The 24,017-nt window shown below is 39.7% G+C and overlaps 1 protein-coding gene across 3 annotated transcripts in view; it reads left to right on the top strand.

Moving 5' to 3' along the window:
• The window catches only part of LOC146856562 (uncharacterized), a 511,781-nt gene that overhangs the window by 235,302 nt on the left and 252,462 nt on the right, over positions 1-24,017 (top strand). For 2 of the 3 annotated variants that reach the window (XM_085654765.1, XM_085654766.1), the window contains 4 exons: positions 595-667; positions 1,606-1,688; positions 5,884-5,956; positions 6,827-6,909. In XM_085654765.1, coding sequence (XP_085510891.1) covers positions 595-667; positions 1,606-1,688; positions 5,884-5,956; positions 6,827-6,909 — 312 coding nt within the window. The remainder of the gene's footprint in view (positions 1-594; positions 668-1,605; positions 1,689-5,883; positions 5,957-6,826; positions 6,910-24,017) is intronic. The other variant, XM_085654767.1, reaches the window with a different exon arrangement.

The following is a 24,017-nucleotide window of genomic DNA, read 5'->3' as shown; positions in this document are numbered from 1 at the left end:
CATTGTGCAAATTTCCAGGATTCCTTATGCAATAAATAGGGTACCTGATCACTTACAAATAATGCATATCTGAATGAACCCTACTTCTCGTTCACCGGTGTTGATTACCAAGTGCTGGTTGAATTGCATGGCACCAATTATGGTGGGTTCATCCACAAGACAGTACTGGAAGGCCACACCACATTAGTGGTATGTTTGACCACTAGAAGGAGTGCGGCAATATGTTGCAGTAAGTCTCTGGTACAGGGACCCCTGGTGCCCAGATAGTATTTGAAGGTACACTGTCTAAGACTTTCATCAAGCCGCAAAGTATATGGATCATTTGCTAGTGCGCCATTGAATGTAGAATTGTCACTGTGATCCAGACCTCTTTGATCAGGAAATGTCATGTGTTTAAAGACCTTCATAACAACCCCTTCTAAAATCAATAGTTCAGTCAGTGTGACCTGCAAACAACACTTGTAAGAATAAAGAGCAGAAACTGCAATTGTTAAACAAGAAAAAATGTCGCACTGCACAAGAATGGTTTTCTACGAATGCTTGTTTATTCATTTGTTACTAAGCTAACTTTTTCCTTGGATTTCTGTTTTACAGAGGCAATGATTTTCACAACACCATATTTCAGTCCAAGCAAGAGTGAAAACTGCTCTCTTCCGAATTGTAAAAAGTAAGAGGCTGTGGACTTATTTCTGTTTAATTTAACACCTGGTTACATATTTTCTGATTATTTGGGTAGATTACCTTTGACTTGTCCTGTATGCTTGGACACTCTACAGTGGGTCAATCAGAGTGTGTAAAGTACAGCTACTCACTCGTGAGGGTCTCAAGGTACTGTGGGATAGTGAACAAACCATGGCTCCTATGGTGGCTAACATTCATCTCCACATGGGCCTCACTTTACTTTCCATCACTCAAGGGACCATCCAGTTCAGGTATTTAATAATGCTGGATCTCCAGCCCACACCTAATTGACTAGAGAATGTTCTTTATAAGAATACAAATAGTCACTGCCAGTCTTGCACCTTGCCAAAGGGCTGATCAATGTATCCTTCAGTGAAAAATCCCTTTCAAGCTCTAGCATGCCATCCTTCCACTTTCCCTTGGGCTTTTCCTCCCAGCCATAAAGTGCAGTGGAAATAATGCTTAACACTTTACTTAGAGAAGAATTCAAGCATGAAGAGAGTTAATCTGTAAATTTCAATATCTTATTGAGATGTTTAACTTGTATATTCTTTTTTGGTGCTACAAGGATTGATGTCACTTTGACTAAAGGAATCATTTATGTTTAGCTCAATATGATAACCCTCATGAAACATAAGAGTACCAATAGTCTTAAAATTAGAACACATTAATGAAAACATGGTCTGTTAACGAAAACATGCTCTGTAAACAGTCTTTCCTTTTGACGGTTCTCGCTGTACATAGTACGAGATTATAGATTCATGAAGTAGACACCAACTTAAAATTACACCTTTGTGCAGCTCTTCTCTAATTGCACACCTAGTGCACTTTTAAGTTGACCATATCACTTACACCTTTCTGTTAGCAGTCATATTGTAGCGTTAAAGTGGCCAGCTTACTTTGCCTTCTTGTTTTCTTCATTAGTACTAAAACGGAACAAAGGCTAAATAGTCCGACTGGTCGAGTATCACCTACCAGGAACACAAAACCTAACCCATGGAAACATGGTAAGTATGGGCGTGAAAGCGCTAGAAATCCATAGTAGTGATTTAGTAGTGAATTTAACTGTCTTGTGTACAATAAGTATTTTACTTCTAAGAAATTTACTATGCCTACCGAAGTCCATTAGCCTTAATCTACCAAAATGTTCCATGGTCGATATGTGGGTATTTCACATTGACTGACTGCAGATACTTTTTCCTTATCGTCTTAACATTATCAGGGTTACTAGTAATGGGGTTGGGTTCCAAGACTTAGCATATGCTACTGGACGTCTTAACATTAAGCATTAAAAACTGTTGGAGATGTGACTAACCAGGGCAGAAGCCACTTCTTCAATATACTGCTCACCTATTTAAAATTCAAAAATAAAAGCCAATTAAGTACTGGGAATCCAAAAATGAGCATCAATTCAGTAAAGTCTGGCCCCTTTCAAAAGAAAAACTTAACAGAAATTAGGACAGTGCAGAAATAGAATTATTCTCTTTTACGGAACAATTATTTCAGTCTTGCAGCACTAAGTTAGTGGGTTTTTTGTGGGTTTTTTACAGCTTCATGTAAGAGGATCTCTTAACGCTGTGCTGTTTTTGGGTTGATATTCAGCCTTTTTTTACCTTCAAGGGTTCTATCCAGTGCAGAGAAGAAAACTGTTCAGTCCTTCAGCACTAACAATAATCAAAAATAAGCATTCTAGAATATTATTTTGCTTGATGGTGTCCCAGGGCATTTGAGACATGTTATGGAATATTGGGTCTACATGTAATTTTGAATACCTTCCAAAATTAAAAGCTTATAGCAACCAGACAGATCTGTTGGATGATGTCATCAATTATGTCCTTTCAGATGTCAACAGTGATGTCATTTAACTTGTCATGAGTGATGTAATATGTAAGGTCCTTAGTAGAGCATGGTGAGGGCAGAATTAATACTAGGGTCAGTAAGGTATAATTGATGAATTTCAGTGGTTTTTAAACTTTAGTTTTTATATTATTACAAGACTAAAATAAAACATCATTATCAACTGTGGTTAATTCAGTGACGCTTAGTTTTTTTCATTTATAATAAGATTTCCCCAGTTCCCTCACTGAACATAGATTTAGGCCTTGTGTTGCATGAGTTTGGCCTTGGGGCCTCACCTGTTGGCAAAGCACTGCACCCAACGCCTGAAAGGCATCCAACACACCATGGGAGGCCAACTGCCCACGAACCCCAACCACACGTTTCTGTTGCTTTTATTTTGTGATACTTCTGCAATGCTGCAGCTCAAACTTTATCGAAGTACCACAAGACCACGCAAGTCTCCCTTGTTGATGTGTGTGTTCCCTCGCTGTACCATTGCTCCCTTAACCATGAGGTACCACATGGGGCGCAGCATCCGGTCCTGAGGCACGATTTGTTTTTTGGCCCGTTGGCGGTCTCTGGGACTGCACTTCCCTCACAGTGGTCAGGGTGTAGGTGTACACCTACCCTACCTCTCTGTATTTTATTTTTGTGAGTAACTCCGGACACTGGGTTAGAGTATAGAAATGTGAGCCACAACATTTCTGTTCAGGTTGCGGTTATCCATTAAGATTACACATGGCAGAAGGGACTGAGGGGGGAATAATAGCCCTCTATGCAAATCAGAATTCTTTTAATTTGAAATTTACAATAATGCACAAGTACAGCAGGACTCCCACTAGACCAACCCTCCAGATATCACTATATATTGAAACTAAATTTTTCAAAAATGGCTGTACATATTTTCACCAAATCCCTGAAAAGCACGCTTTCTGAATAAAGTTCTAGCTTAATACAAAATGTGGTGCATTTCTTTTCAGTAATTGTTTGTGAACCGATTCATAAAATTCCTAAGAGATTTTACATGAGAAAACATGCTTTGAGGCCCCCTCCCCCGCCCTTTTTCACAGCCACTGCTTGACGGATCACACACTATAACATAACAGGAGAGAGCTGAGGTATTTTTTTTTTTGTGAAGATTTGTCAAGTTGCACCAGCTATAAGCAAAAACGTTTTTGCTATGGTAAATGTGGCCTAAGATATTAACCACTACTGTGTAAAAAAAGAAAATATATATATATATATGTCCTTGTAGCTCCTGCCTCGTCCCCCCTCCAACTGTGGTTTGGCGCTGACCAGCAAACTGCAATGAAGAGTGGAAGATAAGCAGCCAGACCCCGCGCCTGGTTTTGTGACTAGTTGGAGAGGGGGGTGAGGCAGGAGCTGCCAGCCATCACTGCGAGAGAATTTGTACTCCTGGCTGAGAGGTAGGTGTTCCTGGGAGAAGCCCGTCCCTGCCGAGTGAAATGCAGGACACTGCGAAACATTGCTGTGGAGAGGAGGGAGCACCACAAACCTCAATGGAGGACTATTTTCAAAGTGAACTAAGAAAAGTATATGCCATAATTTTAAAAACTTGCACCATTTTGATTGTTTTGCCTGAAGATTATGAACATTAAAATGCTCACCAATCAGACTGGTACATTTGTGTTTATAACGTTTATCAGGACGGGCCAGTCTGCTAAAGGTGTACGAAGAGTGTTTCTTTCATGTCATTGGAGGGATGATTAGCATAAATCAAACAATCATCACATGGATACAGATTGATAAAGGCAGTAAAGTGCTGAAATGCCTCTCTGTGAGTGACATAGTGGCATTTAAATAAAGGAAGGTGACCTACTCTTCCTGGAGTGCAAGGGCTCTTTTTAATTGAAAGGAGCAAGTGCCAAAAGCTGCTGAGCAGTAGTGTCCTACCTTGCACCCCCTGTGGTTTGGCACTGACCGGCAAACCGCAATGGATATCTATCTATTTGTTTACAGCAGTAATCGGGCATCGTAGCACAACCGGGGGGCACTCAGCCACCCAGTTGGGACCCCAATGATGAAGCATGACACCAACTAGGTTGGTGTGTGAGGGGTCTTTTAACAAACCCAGTGGGTTCCAAACACTGCCTACTAGTGATTGTGCCACACATAGATTGGGTTCGTCCATCAATGTGTTTGAATAAACAAATCTTTATGAAGTTATTAGCAAACCAAAAAACACTCTTTCTATGGAAAAGCAATCCTAACTATAACTACCTAGTAGAAACTGCCACTGGGTAATTGTATATAATTTTGTCTGAAATGTAGCCCTACAGGGAGCATAAATCCATACTTATTTTTGACTTGTTCCAATTACTAGACTGTTTTTTTGCATGCACTGCAACACTGGATTGTAGTGTAACATGTCAGTGGGTCGAAATATCTGCTTTTAACATTGAAGTCTATTACATACCCCATCCTCCAATGTTTTGAATGAATGACTTGTCTTGTGCACCAGCTGAGCCTTCTGTGTTCATTCATGTTATTCAGTCTGAGTACCTTGAAGGGGGAAAGAAGATCCTAGGCATATAAATAGCCCTGTTAGTTACACTGTGCAACTATGGTTTATTCAGTAGTACAAACCAATGTTTGTAAGGGTATACTCAGTAAGAGAAGTCATTGAGATAGAAATAGGATCCCAACTCCTTGATTAAAGAATTTTGACTATAGTCCATAGCAGAGGTAGTTAGGGGTGTTGTTTCACATGTCGTAAATTTAACATAAATTGTGCAAATTCCAGGATTCCTTATGCAATAAATAGGGTACATGATCACTTGTAAATAATGCATATCTGAATACACCCTCCTTCTAATGCACTGCTGTTGATAACAACGTGCTGGTTAAATTGCTTGGCACCAATTATGGTGGGTTTATCCCCAAGACAGTACTGGAAGGTCACGCCACATTAGTGGTATGTTTAACCACTAGAGGGAGGAGTGTGGCGATATGTCACAGTAAGTCTCTGGTACAGGGACCTCTGTTGCCCAGTTTGTATTTGAAGGTGAACTGTCTAAGGCTTTCATCAAGCCACAAAGTATATGGGTCATTTGCTAGTGTGCCACTGAGTATAGAATTACCACTGTGAGCCATGTCTCTGTGATCAGGAAATTCCATGTTTTTTTAAAACCTTCATAACATCCCGTTATAAAATCAATAGTTGAGCCAGTGTGACCTGCAGACAACACTAGTGAATGGCTGTATTCAAGTATAAAGAGCAAAAAATGAAATTGTTAAACCAAATAAATCATAATGTGGTGCCGCACAAGAATGGTTTACTACGGAAGTTTGTTTATTCATTTGTTACTAAGCTAACTGTTTCCTTGGATTTCTATTTTATAGAGCCATCGTTTTTAACACCAACACATTTCAGTCCACGCAAGAGTGAAAACATCTCTTTTCCGAATTGTCAAAAGTAAGAGGCTGAGGACTTATTTATGTTTAATTGAACACTTGGTTACGTGTTTTCTGATTTTTTGGATACATTACCTTTGACTTGTTCCGTATGAGTGGACACTCTGAAGCAGATGGGATAGGGAACAAACCTGGGCTCCTATTTTGGTTAACATTCATTTCCACATGAGCCACACTTTATTTTCCATCACTCAAGGACCCATTCAGTGCAGGTATTTATTAATCTTGGATCTCCAGCCCACACCGACTTGACTACAGTATGTTCTTTACAAGAATACAAATAGTCACTGCCAGTCCTTGCAACCTTCTCAAAGGGCTGATCAATGTGTCCTTCAGTGAAAAATTCCTTACAAGTTCTAGCATGCCATCCTTCAGTTACTCTCCCTTGGGTCTTTTCAACAGGCCATAAAGTGTTTAGACTGGGCTAGTCACTATCTGTGGTGCAAATAATGCCAAACACTTTACTTAGAGAAGAGTTCAAGCATGAAGAGAGTTAATATCTAAACTCCAGTATCTTATTGAGATGTATAACTTGAATATTCTTTTTTGGATTCCACATGAATGTTTGTCACTTTGACTGAAGAAAACATTTATTTTTAGCCTAATATGATAATCCTCATAAACTAAAGCTGGAACAATAGTCTTAAATTTAGAACACGTTAATGTAAACATGGTGTGTGAACAGTCTTTCCTATTGAAAGTTATCACTGTACATAGTACGAGATCATAGATTCATGAATTGGACACCAACTTAAAACTACACACCTAGTGCACTTTTGAAGTTGACAGGATCACTTAAACCTTTCTGTTAGCAGTCGTATTGTTATGTTAAAAAGGCCATCTTACTTTGTCTTCTCGTTTTCTTCACTAGAACTAAAACGGAACAAAGGCTAAATAGTCCGACTGGTCGAGTATCACCTGCTGGGAACACAAAACCTAACCCATGGAAACATGGTTAGTATGGGTGTGAAAGCGCTAACAATCCATAGAAGTAGTTGAGCAGTGAATTTAACTGTCTTATGTACAATAAGTGTTTTACTTCTAAGAAATGCACTCTGCCTACTGACGTCCATTAGGCTTATTCTACCAAAATGGTCTATGATCGATATGTGGGTATTTCAGATTGACTGACTGCAGATACTTTTCCCCTATTGTTGTAACATTATCAGGGTAACAAGTATGGAGGGGGGGTGTTCCAAGACTTAGCATTTGCTACTGGACTTCTCAACATTAAGACGAGGAAGCAGCATTAAAAACCTTCGGAGATGGGACTAACCAGGGCAGAAACCACTTTTTAATATACTGAGCACATATTTAAAATTCTAAAATGGGGACATGATAGGCATCAGCAAGGTGGGCGATCTCTGGACGAGGGGGGGATTCAAAACGTTCGATGTGCTGCAGACGGAATTCCAGTTGCAGGACAGGGAGTACTTTCGATATATACAGGTCCGTCACGCGTTGTGCTCCGTATTCCCGGATGTTGCCTCCATCCCGGAGTACTCCCCTCTGGAAGATAGAGTGCTAGATGGGCATGTACCGGATGGCAAGATTTCATTGATTTACAAAAAGCTCATCAACGATCGCTCGGGACTGCTGACTAGCCTTCGTGAGGCGTGGGTCGCCGATAGATTGGAGCTGGATGACGAGGACTGGGTGTCTGCGGTGGCCTCCCCGAAAGAGGTGGCCATACCGGCCCGCCTTCGCTTCGTCCAGCTCAAAATACTCCATAGGGTCTGTCACGGGGCCGGGTCTGATGCGTATGGGATATGCCGTGGATGGGTTGTGTAAGCGTGGGTGTGGTTCTTTAGGGACCTTCTTCCATATTTTGTGGGAATGCCCGGAGGTGGCGCGATTCTGGCGTGGTGTGCATGCGGTGTTGCAGGCGGTCACGCATGTGATGCTGTCTTCCCGAGGCGAGGAGATGTCTGCTGAATGTGTGGGAGCCGACTGACTACTCAGTGCCGCAGACGTGGTGGGTGACTCTGGGATATATGGTAGCCAAGCGTGACATAGCGCAATTGTGGGGCTCCCAGAGGTCGCCAACGGTCTCGGCGTGGAAGGACAACATGGATTGGTGTATGTTTCGGGAAAAGGTAGTGTATGTTGCGAGAGGTAAGCCTGGGAAATGGGTGAAAGTGTGGGGCCCCTGGAACTCCTACCGTGGCGGAATTTGTACCCCGCCACTGACGCCTGAGCTGGCACTGGCCCCGTCTCCCTAGTCTGCTTGTCGCCTTGGTTCTGGGAACTGAGTCCACTTTGTTTCCGCCCCGGCCTATCCCCCCCCCGCTATTCCTGTGGATCGGTAGGGTCCTCCCCAGGGGAGCTCGTACTGCTGCTTTGACTTTTGCTGCCTTGTGGATTTGTTTGTTGTTTCTTATATAAAAATGGAACCGCCATTTGGGGGGTCCGGACGGTGTGGCCGCCAACGCTTCTTTCAACTCCTGTGATCTCTCTCACGCCGCAGCGTGTGTTTACTAACTGTATTTTATGCTCTTACTGTTTGCTAGCGGCCGGCCCGAAGGTTGTAGGCCCATCTTTGTATATCTTTTGCATTCTGTAATAAAGGTTTAAAAAAAAAAAAAAAAAAAAAAATTCTAAAATGAATGCCGATTAAGTTTTGGGAATCCAAAAATGAGCACATTTCAGCTTAAATTAAGTAAAGTCGGTCCCCTTTCAAAAGGAAAACGTAACCAAAATGTAATAAGTGCAGAAATAGAAATATGCTTTTTTACAGAACCATTATTTCAGTCTTGCCACACTACTTTCGTTTTTTTTCCGTGCTGTTTTTTGCCTTTCAAGGGTCTAGCCAGTGAAGAGAAAAAACTGTTCTCTCTGCACAGTCCTTTATCATTAACAATAATCAAAAATAAGCATTCTACAATCTTATTTTGTTTGTCTCCTGGCATATTGAGGCCCTTTGCAACTTCATTCACTGGTTGGACCCTCTTAAGCATCAATATTACATTATTTGCTCTGCAAAGAGATCTTTCAGGTATATGTGCTTAATTAATTATCTTTACTTCAGGTAGTAATATTTGTGAAGTGTGCTGCTGCAGAAGATAGAAGCTGGCTTATGATTTCCATGCAATATGTCTAGCTTGCCCTCCAGCTCTTGCACTCTTACTTAAAGGGGGAATCTAGAGAAGAAAAGAAGGCGAAATAGCACTGACACCATTTCTCTTGTCAATTCAGCTGAACCAATCGAGCTTATCAATGTTTGCAAAGGACACTAACTGTTGACCATTCAAGAACATCTAAGTTGAAGGGAAACTAACTTTGCCTTTGTGGACTCGATCAAGGTTGTAGCATTCATTGATATTGAGGAATCTTCTCACACCACACTGTCACTACAATTAAAGTAGATCCATTTACCATTACATCACCCTGGATGCCATTTATAATCTGCTTCACTTTCACTAAAAGTCTACGCTGCTTTATGATCACAGAAGTAGGCCCTCTTTAGCAGCTACAGCAGTCACAGAATTATGTGGGTGTAAGGGGTACCTCTTTTCTTGATTTATTCCAAGTCCCAAATTCACTACATCTGAGCAGGTACCACAGTCTCTGTTGATGCAAGCACATCCTGGCATTTCTCAAGTTTTGGTGGCAGAGGAGGAGTTTCAAACTGAGAAGTCGATAAAGGATTATGCTCTGGATTTACGCAAGAATTACAGCACAAAACATTTGTAGACTTTAGCCTATTGGAGGTATAAAGACATGTCTGATTTACATATCTTGGGGAGCACATCTCAGAGGACCAACAGGCCTTTCTATCTCAAGATAGTTGGGGACAAGTACAGTACGCCATAATCTCAGCCTTCTACTTGGGCAGCTCAAACCACCTCCTATGCCTATCATACCTCCACCACCTAATTTACCCCAGCTATTTTGGCACTCAGACCACACCGATTGGGACCCAGGTAGTCTCTATAATACCCAAGACTCCTATTATGATCCTGTCTTAACCTGGGAAAACAATGACAGTTGGGAGGATTATCCGGTTGACCCAGGCAACGATTGACTTGAATCCCTACACTGTTATAAGGCCTCCCCAACTGACGATACCACAGCCTATCATGCAGTCATACAGAGAGCAGCACAGAACAACAAGCTGACCAATATCTCTGCATGCTGTGAAGCATGCTCATGACCAGTGCAGACCACATTAAAGATGCCGTGAAGGTTAGGGTTGTCAATCCTCAGATGGAGAAAAAATGACGGCCCCAGATGGCCAAGTCTTTTAATAAGAGCTGGTTGTGGAAGGAAAGGCGATATTGAATGCAAACATCAGGTGTGCATTGGACTCTGTTGATATTGTCTCGCAAGAGATTAACCAGTGCATTCAATTAAGGCTCCATGCCTGACTTGGAGTCTTGGGATTCAAAATTGAGTGGCAACATCATCTGATCAGTGTACCATTTGATAGGAAGGATTTGTTCAGCCCCATGCGGTAGGAAGCTGGGTTTCTGTTGAAGTAACCCCCCAATCAGGTTCCCAGGGATGTGTTCTTTCCCAAAACTGTATCTTGTACCCCCAATTGGCACCTCTCTGGCCGCATGTCAGTCCCTTGTAAAGGGTACATGGGTGCCAAGGGCACTGTGGCCAGGGAAGGCCCCTAAGGGCTGCAGCACTTATGGTGCCACCCTTAGAGGCTCTGTACCTTTACACACACACACTGCAATTGCAGGCTTTGTGTTTTGGAGCAGAACAAAATGAAGTAGACATGGCACACATCCCTGTGTTCCATCCTTCAACCCACTGCCCTGGCATAGATCATCACCCCTCTAGCTGGGTGCACTACACCGGTCAGCGGTGAGGGTACAGGTACATGAGCCCTGTACCCCTACAGTGTCTAAGTCAATTCTTAGACAATTTAAGTGCAGTGCTGCCATTAAGAATATATGGTGCTGGGAGTTTGTCATTACGAACTGTACTGAAAACAGACGTTTGGTATCAAACTTCTCAGCACATTAAACCGACACTTATGCCAGTGTGGGATTTAATGAAAAATGCACTCAGGAGGCATCTTAGAGATGCCCCCTGAAAAACGACCAGCCTCTGGTGGGTTTCCTGACTGGTACACACCTGCCTGCCACCACGAGACCTGTTTCTGGACCCCTGAGGTGGGAGCCTTCGCTCACTGAGCCCAGAAACCAATCCTTTCCTGGGAGGAGGTGCTCATACCTCCCCAGGCCAGGAAGAGCCATCTGTGGCAGGGGAGCTTCAAAGGCCTTGCAGCCTTTGTAATGCGACCCCAGCCTCTCCTGGAATCAGGAGCAGGCCCCCTTTCCTGTCTCCCCTAATTTTCGGTGGTAAGACGGACGAGAAAAATTAGCAAGCCCAGAAGGTGTGCCCATCTCTGCCAAACCCACCCCTCAGGTGGGGGAGGCGAGGCAAAGCCCACTCTTCAGTGCCCGGCACCTTGTAGATGGTAGGCACTCTCCAATCAGAATTGGGGATTGTGCTCACTCCCCCACGTGGGATGAGCACACCAAGGGTGTAGTCACCTTAAGGTCAGTAGCCCATTGGCTACTGACCCCACGACCCTTAAAACACCCCCTAAATACAGTATTTAGGAGGCAGCCCTGAACCAAAAAAGCAGACCAGAAACTACAAGAAGAAAAGAAGGACCGAACAGCCGTGCCGAAGCTAAGAAGAGGAGGATGTCCACTGACTTGCCCCCAGCCCTACCAGCCTGTCCCCCCTCAAACCTGCAGAAGTAAAACTCCGGTGTGTCCTGCACCCAGCAGCCTCAAGAATCCCGAGGATCTGCCCTGCCCAGCCTTCAAAAGAAAAGACTATCTCCTGTGAACACCGGATTTGTTCACCCACAGACTCCAGGTCCGGCAAAGTCTGCAAGTCTGCACCACTCTGCACCTGACGCCCATGGCCCGAGTTCGTATGGCCAAACACCACGAGGAGAACTCCCCAGCGATCCTGACCCAAGATTCGGTGATCCCTGACCTGCCTCAAGCCTCCAGCAGACGCCTGCAGCCTCATCCGGAAGGTCCCCCTAACCGCGACCAGGAGCTGGTAAGAAGATCCAACCCTAAAGGCACCCCTGCACCCAACGCCCCACTGCCTTGGGTGGCCCAACCGGTGGTACCTAACCAACCCTCAGCATCCCAACTTACCTCTCCAAGTGGTGGTCGCACCCAGAACACCTTCGTCCCCGAGCCTGCAGTGTTTGCCAACCGGAGACTCCCTATTAAAAGCTACAGGGCGCTCGATGCCAAAACCACACTCTGCACCCCGCCGCCGCCGCCGAAGTGCCGCTGAGGGTGCAGCTTTTGTGCTGGCTTGAACCCCCATTTGCCCTGAGCTCAAGTCCAGGAGCTTTGCTCCCACAACCCTGTGGCTTTCTCGTAAGCAGCCACCAACTGGAGGTCCCCTATCCCCCATTGGATAACATTGGGCCTCAGCACTCTGCACCCGGCCGCCCTAGTTCCGCTGAGGGTATAACAAGAGTGCATCCTTGACCCTGGGGGGGCCCCTGAGTCTACTCCCAGAATAGCCAGTGTGGAGTTGTAAAATCTATAATAATCTCTTAACTCTGTAACCAAATAACAAAAATGCTATAACTTAACGGTTTACAGGAAATGTCCCAGTGCAGTATCCAGGTATACTGCACTGTGTAAGAAAAGTAATCTGTAAAGTAATCTACATGACATTCTACTAAAAAGTCAATACAAAGTATATGTACAGTATTTCAAAACATTGCATTACTAGTAGTTCTACTGTAATCAAACCAAAGTGTGTATATATATATATATATATATATATATATATATATTACATTACCTACTGGCGGTCGCCAGTAGGTAGTTATAGTTAGGACCCCTTTTCCATAGGAAATCCGCAACATTCTATTTTGAATAACTTTGGCGCCGGTCGACGAATCCTCGCGAATTTTTCAAAATAGGTGGGGCGCTACGCTCCGCTCCTACCCTGAAAGTCTCGGGGGGATTCGTCAAGCGGGGGCTGAGATAAAAGGGGGGTCCCAAAACGCGTTTTTCCCATGCATTTTTCCATAGGACCTTTAGACAGGGCTACAGCCCGAACGGCTGAACAGATTTACTTGAAATTTGGCAGAGAGGTAGTCCTCAGGTCAAGGAAGTGCCTTTTGTAGGTTTGGTGTAAATCTGTTTGGTAGATTCTGAGAAAATAGCCTTTAAATCAATATATATATCTGAGCCAGCTTACGGTGCGCTTACGGTACGCTTACCGTACGCGTACGGTGGAGTGCGCGAGCGCGATTCTGATTGGCTCTTAGATCTTAGTAAACATTCGAATCGGCCGAAACCAGGAAGCGGCGGCCGCCATTTTCTCTCTCCCACTGAGAGTTAGGTTGTAAAATAAAGCCAAAAATCATATAAAGGGGCTGTTTAGACAACTCCCACACACATACCCATGTTGAGGGAGTCCCCAAAGACCCCCCATGGCCAAAAATACAATTTTTATTTTTTCGCTAATTTCGCTGATTACGCTTACCGTACGCGTACGCTAAAAAAAGGAAATAAAAAAAACACTATCCACACTCTCCCCACCCCCTGTGCTTTTGGTGGCCGCAGGCCACCAAATCTACAGGGCTTATTAGTGGTGAGAAAATCCTACATATTTTAAAAAAAAATAAGAAAAGAAAAAATTATCCACGCTCTCTCCACCCCGTGTGCAAATGGTGCCCGAAGGGCACCATTTGTGCATGGCTTATAAAAATTACGAAAAATTAAAATATTACCGTGCACGGAACGAACTGCGTTAAGTGGGCGCGCACGCCACGAATGGCGTAAAGTAACTTAGCATTTAAAAAACCGTACAAATTCACTGAAAAAACCATAGGTTTCACACATGTTATAGTTAGCGGAAATTTTACTGATAAAAAACCAGTGAAATTCCCCAGTTATAGTTAGTGCAGGCAACTATAACTCACGCGACCGCAATCTTCTGCTGATGACATATGTGTCTTTATGAAAAAAAAATATTTGTAATATATGTATAGCTAAAAATGTATGGAAGAAGACCTGGGCAAATAAGTGTCTAAATACAGTATTAGCATCAGCAGAGGATTGCGGTCGCGTGAGTTATAGTTGCCTGCACTAACTAGAACGGGGGAATTTCACTGGTTTTTTATCAGTAAAATTTCCGCTAACTATAACATGTGTGAAACCTATGGTTTTTTCAGTGAATTTGCAAGGTTTTTTAAATGCTAATTCCTAACTATAACGTGTGTGAAATCTATGGTTTTTTCAGTGTATATATATATATATATATGAATGTAAATTCGTCTCTAATGCTGCTGCCTTGGTTAGACGAAAGAACGGACCCAAAACTTCGGTGCCAATCACTGAGATTTATTTCATAATACTCTGTACCAGTCCGCCATGACGCGTTTCAGCCCCCACTCGGGCCTTGATCACATGACACGTTATAGTGGGGAATAGCAGTTTTTAAAGGGAAACACCACCGGAAATGACCTTATCATGGACATTGAAGAGTTACTACAAATACATAGTTTCAATCTTATTGTATAAATACAGGAATAATCGTGCGCAAATGTGGATGATTCACAATTCATACTCATATTTACAAATAAGTAGTTATATGAATATACTATGTACATATATACAATATAAAAAAATTATTTATATACAATTTCATATCAAAAATAAATTCATGACATAAATACTATATGCATAAAAAAGTTTTTCTCTAATACATCCACTGCTACTGTTTAAGTGTCCTTGTAGCGTAAAATAAATCATTGCTACCAACAAGATTTAATTAGATGATTCCTTGCGCTTTACGAAAGTTAGTAATCTCTTAACATGATTGCGCCCGAGTGGGCCAATTAGTCTTAGATTTCATTTCTATCTTGGTGACATCCTCTTAGTTCATCCCCTAAAAATCTTTCTGGCAAATCAAATGGATGTTAATGTATAAATACTTGTATTTCCATTTAATCACTGAAGGACAGGTAATTTCTACCCTATCCAATCATTTGCCCCCCACTTTTCACTTTTGCAGAGACCGTCAGTCAATACCTTAACATTTAAGATTGGGATTTTTTTGTTACATAATTTTACAATTTTTCCGCATACTTATATTTATGCGTCTTCTTAAAAAGGATATACCTCTAATTATTTTCTATATTTACATCATACTAATTTCATTGATTTCTCCTTTTCCCCTATTGGGATTGTACCTCTGTTTACTGTTCTCCATCTCCACATGGGAATGGAAAAGTAAAGGGAAAAGCGAGAAAATAACAAAAAAACTCCTATTAAAAACATGTTGTTGCTTGCTTCCTACGGGTACACACTATGAGCCCATACTGTGTCCCATCCTAGAGTACACGATAGGAGAGATTTGAAGTGGAAAATCGATATTATGGAGGCTGTGGATGGTAATAGATACATACATTATCCTTGTGGAGACTAGAGGCATGTAAAAAAGTCCTCACTAGAGTTAAGACCGTTCGGGTTCTTCGTATCTAACTCTAAAATGTATCTAGTTTCAAGTAGTCTAAGCTTGGCCTCCCAGTTGCCACCACGTTTCAGTGGTAAGACTGTATCAATGACATAGTATTGGAGGAGACCTGGATTGCTATTGTGCTTCCCTTCAAAATGCCTCGCCACGGGATAGGCCTGATCTTTATTGGAAATTGCCCTAATATGCTGTAAAATCCTTTTGTGGACCGGTAGCTTGGTGCTACCGACATATTTAAGTCCACAGGGACATTCCAGAATATAGATTGCAAATTCTGTTTTGCATGAAAGTCTTTTGCCAATTTCCATGGGTAAGGTCTTAAAAGGACTTAAAAAATGCGTTTTGCTGCATCCGAATTTACACGCTTTGCAGTTTGCACATTTTTTAAAACCTTTCACCTGCGACAACCACGTATTTGCTGGGGCCGATTCTGGACTGCTACTTACCAAGCCATCCTTTAAGGAGAATGCTTTCCTAAAAGTTATGGCCGGTTTGGGGTCGATGGTACTACCAATAACTGGATCGCCCTGTATTAAATTCCAATTCCGGCTAAAGATTCTCCTCAATTCCTGATGTTGTCTATTGTAGGTAAGGATAATTCTCGACTGAAATATGGGTGATTTCTCCACTGATTTCTCACTTCTCGATTTTGGTAGCAGCGCATTTGATCTAGGTATTGCTCGTGTTTTCTGAATGGCATCCTTAATCAGTTTGAGGGGGTAGCCTCTGGCTAGGAACCTCTGTTTACTAGCCTCCTGTGCACTTTCACAATCAGTCAGAGCTGCATATGCGCCTAATGCGAATATATATATATATATATATATATATATATATATATATATATATATATATATATATATATATATATATATATATATATACAACTGCAATACAAACTGTTTACAAACTGTATTATTACTGCAAAGTACTTATCACTTACCTGTGCCAGGCTTGCCTGGTTCTAGGAAATAAAATAACGAAAATATTTTATTGGTCTGAAGTTCAGTCTTTGAGTGTGTGACCTCATTTGCTGATTGTGTACAACAAATGCTTAACACTACCCTCTGATAAAGCCTTACTGCTCGCCCACACTTCCACAAATGGAGAGTAAGGTGCCATCTACTTTTACCTCTGCCTACCTTTGGGGTTCCACTGGACTCTGTGCACACTATACCTCACTTTCGTATAGTGTATACAGAGCCAGCTTCCTACACGTCGACAAAATGCTAGAAAAAATTAATTGCTACTGTTCAAAATGCGAAAACTTTGCCTTTAGATACCCCACCCACGGTATAAAGATAGAATATCGACGGGAAAATATCGACTAGCATTAATATTGTGGTAAGAATATCGACTGTGAAAAATATCGTAATAGAAAATATCTTTGTAAAAAATATCGTTTCTTGAGAATGACAAATATCGTCAAGAAAAAATATCGATGAACAGAATATCGTTGATCAAAATGTCGTTTCATATAATATCGACAGAAAAATATAAGTAGTTATAAAATTTATAAAAAAATATGTATTATGTTTTTAAAATACTTACAAAACTCCTACTAGTAATATGTGTTAAAAAATATTTTCTACAAAAGAATTGTTAAAATTTTAGTAGCGGGTTATTGGTATTATAGGGGATAAGGGTGTGTAGTAATTTAAAAATTGTTTTTTACAAAATTTCTAAAATATAAAAATATTAGAAAATAATTAAGAAATCCAAATTTTAATTAGAAATTTCGATTTGTTCACGAAATTAAATTTGTATATAAATTTTAAAAATCCCCAAAAAATGTTTAGGAGCGGGTTATTGGTATTATAGGGGATAAGGGTGGGTAGTAATTTAAAATTTGGTTTTTACAAAATTTATAAAATATAAAAATATTAGAAAATAATTAAATCGAAATTTTTATTAGAAATTTCGAATTGTTTACCAAATTAAATTTGTAATTAAATTTTAAACTTCCCCAAAAAAAATTTAGGAGCGGGTTTTTGGTATTATAGGGGATTAGGGTGGGTAGTAATTTTAAAATGTTGTGTTTTAAAAGTGTAGAAAATATTAATAAATTAGAAATTTATCATGAAATCAAAATTTCTATTCGATATTTTAAATTTTACATGAAATTTTTTTTTTAATATTAATAAATTATTTTGGTATTATAGGGTAATAGGGTATAAAAAATAATTTAGATAGAACAATTTATATTGTTTACTAAGCTGCACATTTCCTGACTTATGTTGGATTGGAGTTAGAATAGTAAATTATTATGGTTTACAATCCAGCACTTTCCCTGACTTATGTTGGATTGGAGTTAGAATAGTAAATTATTATGGTTTACAATCTAGCACTTTCCCTGACTTATGTTGGATTGGAGTTAGAATAGTAATTTATTCTGGTTTACTATCCAGCACTTTCCCTGACTTATGTTGGATTGGAGTTAGAATAGTAAATTATTATGGTTTACAATCCAGCACTTTCCCTGAGTTATGTTATGTTTGGAGTTAGAATAGTAATTTATTATGGTTTACTATCCAGCACTCTCCCTGACTTATGTTATGTTTGGAGTTAGAATAGTAATTTATTGTGGTTTACTATCCAGCACTTTCCCTGACTTATGTTGAATTGGAGTTAGAATAGTAATTTATTATGGTTTACTATCCAGCACTTTCCCTGACTTATGTTGGATTGGAGTTAGAATAGTAAATTATTATGGTTTACAATCCAGCACTTTCCTTGACTTATGTTTTGTTTGGAGTTAGAATAGTTAATTATAATGGTTTACTATCCACCATTTACCCTGACTTACGTAGGATTGGAGTTAGAATAGTTAATTATTATGGTTTATTATCCAGCATTATCTATTTACTATTTTTAATAAGAATAATATATGTCATGTTGTAATATTTATTTCAACAATATAAATTAAAAACATTTTTATAACATTTTTACATACATATGATAAGTTTCTAAATTAAGAAATAACAATTTTTTGATCTTTTTTTTATTAATAGTTTAATTTGTTACTGCAAAGATTTTGAACATTTTATAAAACATTTAACATAATTTTTGTTAACAAATTATATTGCAGTTTTGTACATAAATACTGTTTCAATTATGCATACATTAGTATATAAAATTTTTATATTTTTATAAAAATTTAATATATTACATATTTTTTATGACATTGATTTTATCACGATATGTACATAACATAAATTTGCTTTTTTTAACATCTGAGAAAAATATTTAACAATGAAAAACATTTTTTAATATACAATAAACAATTAATACATAATTCTATTCAACATATTAATGTATATTTTACAATATTCATTTCTCTTTTAAGAATAAAAAGTAAATTATTACTAAACATGGTAAATTTATCTTTAAAGGATGGATTTAGCTATTAGGTCTAAGTATGCTAGACCTTCTATACTTGGGTACAGTCTAGTTTTTTGCTGGAGATATTCGTACATATTTAATGTTTGTTTACTTAGTTTAGGGCCAATTTTAGAAAGGGATTGCTCTATTCTGAGTTCTTGGTAGCTTTGTTCTTTTTTAATGCTTTGGATTAGTTTGTGAAGTGTTGGTTGACTTCTTCCTAAAGTGGCTTGGAAGGCATTATGCCATCCTTCAACTGCGTTGTTAGTTTTAGCTTTCTGTGCTATTGTACTAGCATACACATTCCACCATGGAATTTGAAATTTAGGTTGTCTACGGTGGCCTGAACGATGTAATCTTCCAACCCAGGTATCTTCAAAATAGTCCAAGAAGGGAGTTAGTATTTTCTCATTGGTGCGGTAGAAAGGGCTGTCAATAAAGTGTAGTAGTTAGCTACTTCTGTTGTTGGTACATATGCCAATGCAATCCACTTTTTTATTTGATAAGCAAAGTGACTGTTTGAATATTGTACAATGCTTAAGGTAGATTTTTGTAAGTGCCTCCATATACTTTGGTTGTAGTGATCATAACAACCTTGTATTGAGGTATGGGGATATATCTTAAGGATAGCTTGAATCATGGCTATTTCAAAGTCAATTATAATTCTTTGAGGATAGTAATTATCTGTTAATTCTTTGATCTTTGTTAAAAGTTCAACGTAGGTAGTATTTGTTTTGTTTGGCAGCAGAGTATAAATTAGAGGGATATTTGTATCTTGGTATTCCCCATGGATGGTGTAAAGTTGATAGAAAGGTTTGGGACAAACTTTAAAAGTCCCGTCCATCATCCATGTTTCACATGATTTAAGTTTTTGCAAATTACTATTAGTAGCAAAAAGTAAAACTCGTTTGTCATGACTCTGGTTGTCATACATTAGGAATTTATCCTCATTATGTGTAATGGTATATTCAGGATATATTTTTATATCCTTAAAACTTTCTGGCGTTGGTGGAGTTGGATCTGAAGCACGTTTAGTTTTTGCAATTAATCTTTTTAAGTTGGGAATAGAAGGTAGCTGTCCTGTCACATGTTCTGGCACTTTGCTTAAAACATTTTTCAAAATACTAGTGCTTGTTTCTTGTGAGCCTGTACTAGCATCTTTCAATGTTTCCAGTGCTTCTCTAACTTCCACTTCTGTTACATTTGGTGGGTGGTTATGCTCACGTACATTTACCACATTGTTATCAACAGTTGTTGCTCTACCATAGCATGCACTTGAGTAATATTTGCTACATTTCCAATGGGTCTTATTCGCTTTTACTCTTTCTTGGGTGTAGGTGTAACCCATGTAGTTCAGCATTAGTTTCCCTTTTTGCGAAGTAATGAAAGTAGCTCCAGTTGCCATGTCTAAGGTAGATCTGTGGAAAACATATATATGTATTTTTAAGAATATTGAAGACGATTTACAGAGATGTGTATAAGAGCAGGAAAAAGCGTGAACATATACTTACTATGTGGCTTCACTGGTAATTCTTTTATTATTATTTCTCTTTCTGAATTTTTTTCTTGTTAAGTTCTGTAGTAGTGTTAAAGAATAATTGAAAGACATGATTTAGTGTTATAGGTGTTTGATTTTACTTTCAGAATTGTTATACATACAGTGACTATACTTACTTGATGTAGTAGAAGATGTTGGTAGTGTAGTTGTAGATAGGTAAATAATTTTGTAGAGTGTGGCAAAAATTATCATTGTGTTACTTATAGTATTTGGATGATAGTAGTTGTTAACATATGAAGTAAATAGTACATTTACTTAGCAAGTTTAAATAATTTTTATCAGCTATCTAAGTAGACATGGATAAGGTAGTTTATAAATGTTTTTACATCTAATTTTTTGGTCGTTGTTGATAAGTTCAACATGTTTTGTTTTCACTCTAAAGAAGAACAGTTTTTAAATTAGGGAGTTTATCTACTTTTTGCTAAGTTCGAATGAAAAAAGCAATGGGATTTTACTTACTTGAAGTGTAGTACGACGTTTTGTAGTTGTAGTCGTAGGTTTGTATTCTCTTCTGTCAGCAAGGTAACCGTTTTTCTCCAAGTTTGTGCCAAAAGTGGTAAATTACGTTAAGTGTATAATTGCTTTTATATTAGTGAGTTAATTAGTGGTAGCTTTTGATTGGTTCAATTAGTGAAATTTCAAAATCATTGGTCGAGAACGTAATTTCGAATTAGAAAACCGTTATTTTCGTAAGAGTTTGTTGCATCACTATTTGTTTGTTAAAGTACATTGTAAAAAGTTTTATATGTGCTTTTTTGTTTTATATGTAAATAGTTTATATGTAGAAAATAATGAAATGTGTTTCACATTTAGGCCATCGGAGTGTATGATAGTATCAGTAAATGTAAATTTTTTAAAAATATATTATATATTTTTATAACATTAAGTATTAGGAAAACTAAATAATTATATGTGTGAATAGTTTTGTAAAGTAAAATAGTAAAAACAAGTGAGTAAAATAAAAGATTTGTGCATATCGAGTTGGTAATAAAAAGACGATATTTTTTGTATATTTCTATAAGCAGATAGGTCGTCGATGTTAGTGTAGTCGATATAAATGTCTAAGGTAATGATATTTAAAATAAAGTCGAAAATGTAGTCGATATTTATGTTGTAGATATTAGTGTAAACGATATTAGGGTTGTCGGAAAAAAAAATTCGATATTTGTGTGATTTCTTGTTTAAGTATAGGATGACGATATTAATGTTAGCGATATTTTTGTGACGATATTTATTTCTGACGATATTTATGTTAACGATATTCCATCATGGAACCCCCACCCACAGTTAAAGGGCAATGCATTATGAATGAACAAGTCAGTGATATTTGCTGATGCTACTCCACTTTTGCCAATACCATACGCCTTGAGGAAAACGTGGTATGTGTCAATGAGTGTCATTCTAGTGGCTTCATCGTGGGCAAGGCAACCTTGGTACTCGTTGCTACTGGTGATGGTTGTGCAAATGCATGGAAAATTACCATGAAATTGATGTCCTGTCTCCCCAGCCATCCAGACCTCAGGAAGTTGAATCTAGAAGTTTGGCACTTCAGTTACTATTTGGTTACTTGAAAATTCCAGAGGAGTGTATGGTAAGCCTGCTTGAGGCATGAAAAACCACCAGGTTGGTCTGCAGTGCTGATAAGTGGAAAGGATTTGTTCACCGTTGCATTGGTAATAGACCTTCTAAAAACCTCTGTTCAGGATATCATTTGTTATTTACTCTATTTACTGAAATCCAGACAGGAATACGTTTCCATCCATCTACACCTGCAGTCTACAATAAGAACAGGCCATGCTTAATTTAAGCCAGTGGCAGCAGTTGGGGCCCATCGGCACTCATGTTTTTAAAAAAAACTATTTATTGATCCTCATCAGTCTTTCACCCAGAGCAGGAGAGTCAAAAACACAGAAAGGATAAAGAGAAATGCAGAAAATATGTGACAGAGGGAGAAAGCAAAAACCTGCAAGTGTGAATTTAAGGGGCAGGGAGTGTCTGTCGTAAATTAAAGAGACATGAGATGGAATTAAGACTGCACGGTTTTGTTTTTCGATACACTGACATTCAGTAGCAATGGATGTGTGTCTGTGAGCAAAACGTTGGGCCTTGGCACATGTTCTTATAAAAAAGAAGCTTTGAGAATAGGTGGCATGTGTCTCTTTTAAAGATAGTTGTCTTCACGATACTCACAGAGGGCCTTGGAAGGGTGATTTCACCAAGGGCGCCTACAGCCCCAACTTGGAATCTCAGTGTTGTTCCCTCAAGGGTAATGGGTCCTCCCTTCAAATGCTGCACTACTGCAATATGCAGTTATTGTCACAGATGGTAGCATTTCTGGATCCTATCAAATCTCTTCGGAGAATCTGTGTTGTGAGCATTAACTATAGAGTAATCATTCAATAAAGTACACAGGTGCTTTGGAAGACTGCCTCAAAATTCCTACCTATAGTGGTTTAATTTTTCATGTCAAACTTTCAATTTGCCCATCTTTTTCACACTCTGTGGCAGAAAGGGCACGACACATTCTAAATGTCAAGAGGACGCTCCTGTTTTGTATAGATTGAACTAATTCCATTTGCAAGACAAAACCAACATTTGCTTTTGCTAAGCCTCATATGGGAAATCATATTTTTGAGGCATGTGTGGCTGTAGATATACACACTGTTCATACTCCTGTCATCTAGTGTTGGATCTGGATGTGTGCAAGTTTTTTTTAAAAGAAGTCTTTCAAGTTACTGTGACTCCTCCTCTTTCTGGTAATGCTCATGGTCATCAACTCCATTTTTAGATTGTTTTCTTTCGACCATCTGGTTCGAATGTGTGGTTCAGTGTTCTGGTTTTCCATCACTGCACTGCTCTTTTCAGTCCACATGAGTTCCTTACCTCAGTCGGTGTTGTAATCTATTGAGTCTCCCTTTCTTTCGACGTTTGTGACTTTGCTCAAACGAGGTATGGGTCAACCGTGGCCCCTCCAGGGACTTGCCCTTTTGGGCCTACTCCTGTCTTTGTCTCATATCTCCACCATGCCTAGACTTTAATGAAACAGACACCGTTCTGTTATTGTCCCCGCTGCCATGCACAGTATTTTCGCACTGATCTCATCACGTCCGCAATTTGAGTCTTGTGCCCGAGTACCACAAAGCTGCTTGTGACATTTGCCGCTCCTTTTGCTCCAAAAGACCTGTAGAGACCATTGAGCTTGGCATCTCAAGATGTTGCGTAGGAGCAGAGACAACATCCAGGATCACTTGGGCCCAGAAGACATCGGGGGAGCACCAGCAGACGAGTAAGTCTTTTCCCAGAGGACAGCTCTGGCTCTAATTTGGCGATCGAGGACCTTCCGCCAGCTCAGCAGGTAATGAGTACGATGCCCCCTCACCATCACTTTCCAGCAGAGCAGCCCTCAACCAAGGGGCATCCAGCCACTCTGGAACACCAGAGACAAGCCACCATGGTCAGCACCGACAGTTATCTTTGAATGCACCACCCAGCTCTGCCTCTGTGCTGAAGAAATCAGTGAGACCGCCCAGTCCGGTGCCTACCCAACCTGCACAGGCTTGACCATCGGCTTCGACCACTTCTGCCTCGGCACTGATCCTACCATGGGGGCTGAAATTTAACACAATACAAAAAGTAA

Source organism: Triturus cristatus, chromosome 4_1 (assembly GCF_964204655.1).
Source record: "Triturus cristatus chromosome 4_1, aTriCri1.1, whole genome shotgun sequence".
Taxonomy (NCBI): domain Eukaryota; kingdom Metazoa; phylum Chordata; class Amphibia; order Caudata; family Salamandridae; genus Triturus; species Triturus cristatus.
Note: the sequence above shows the minus strand (reverse complement) of the source record. Positions and strands in the feature narration are given on the sequence as shown.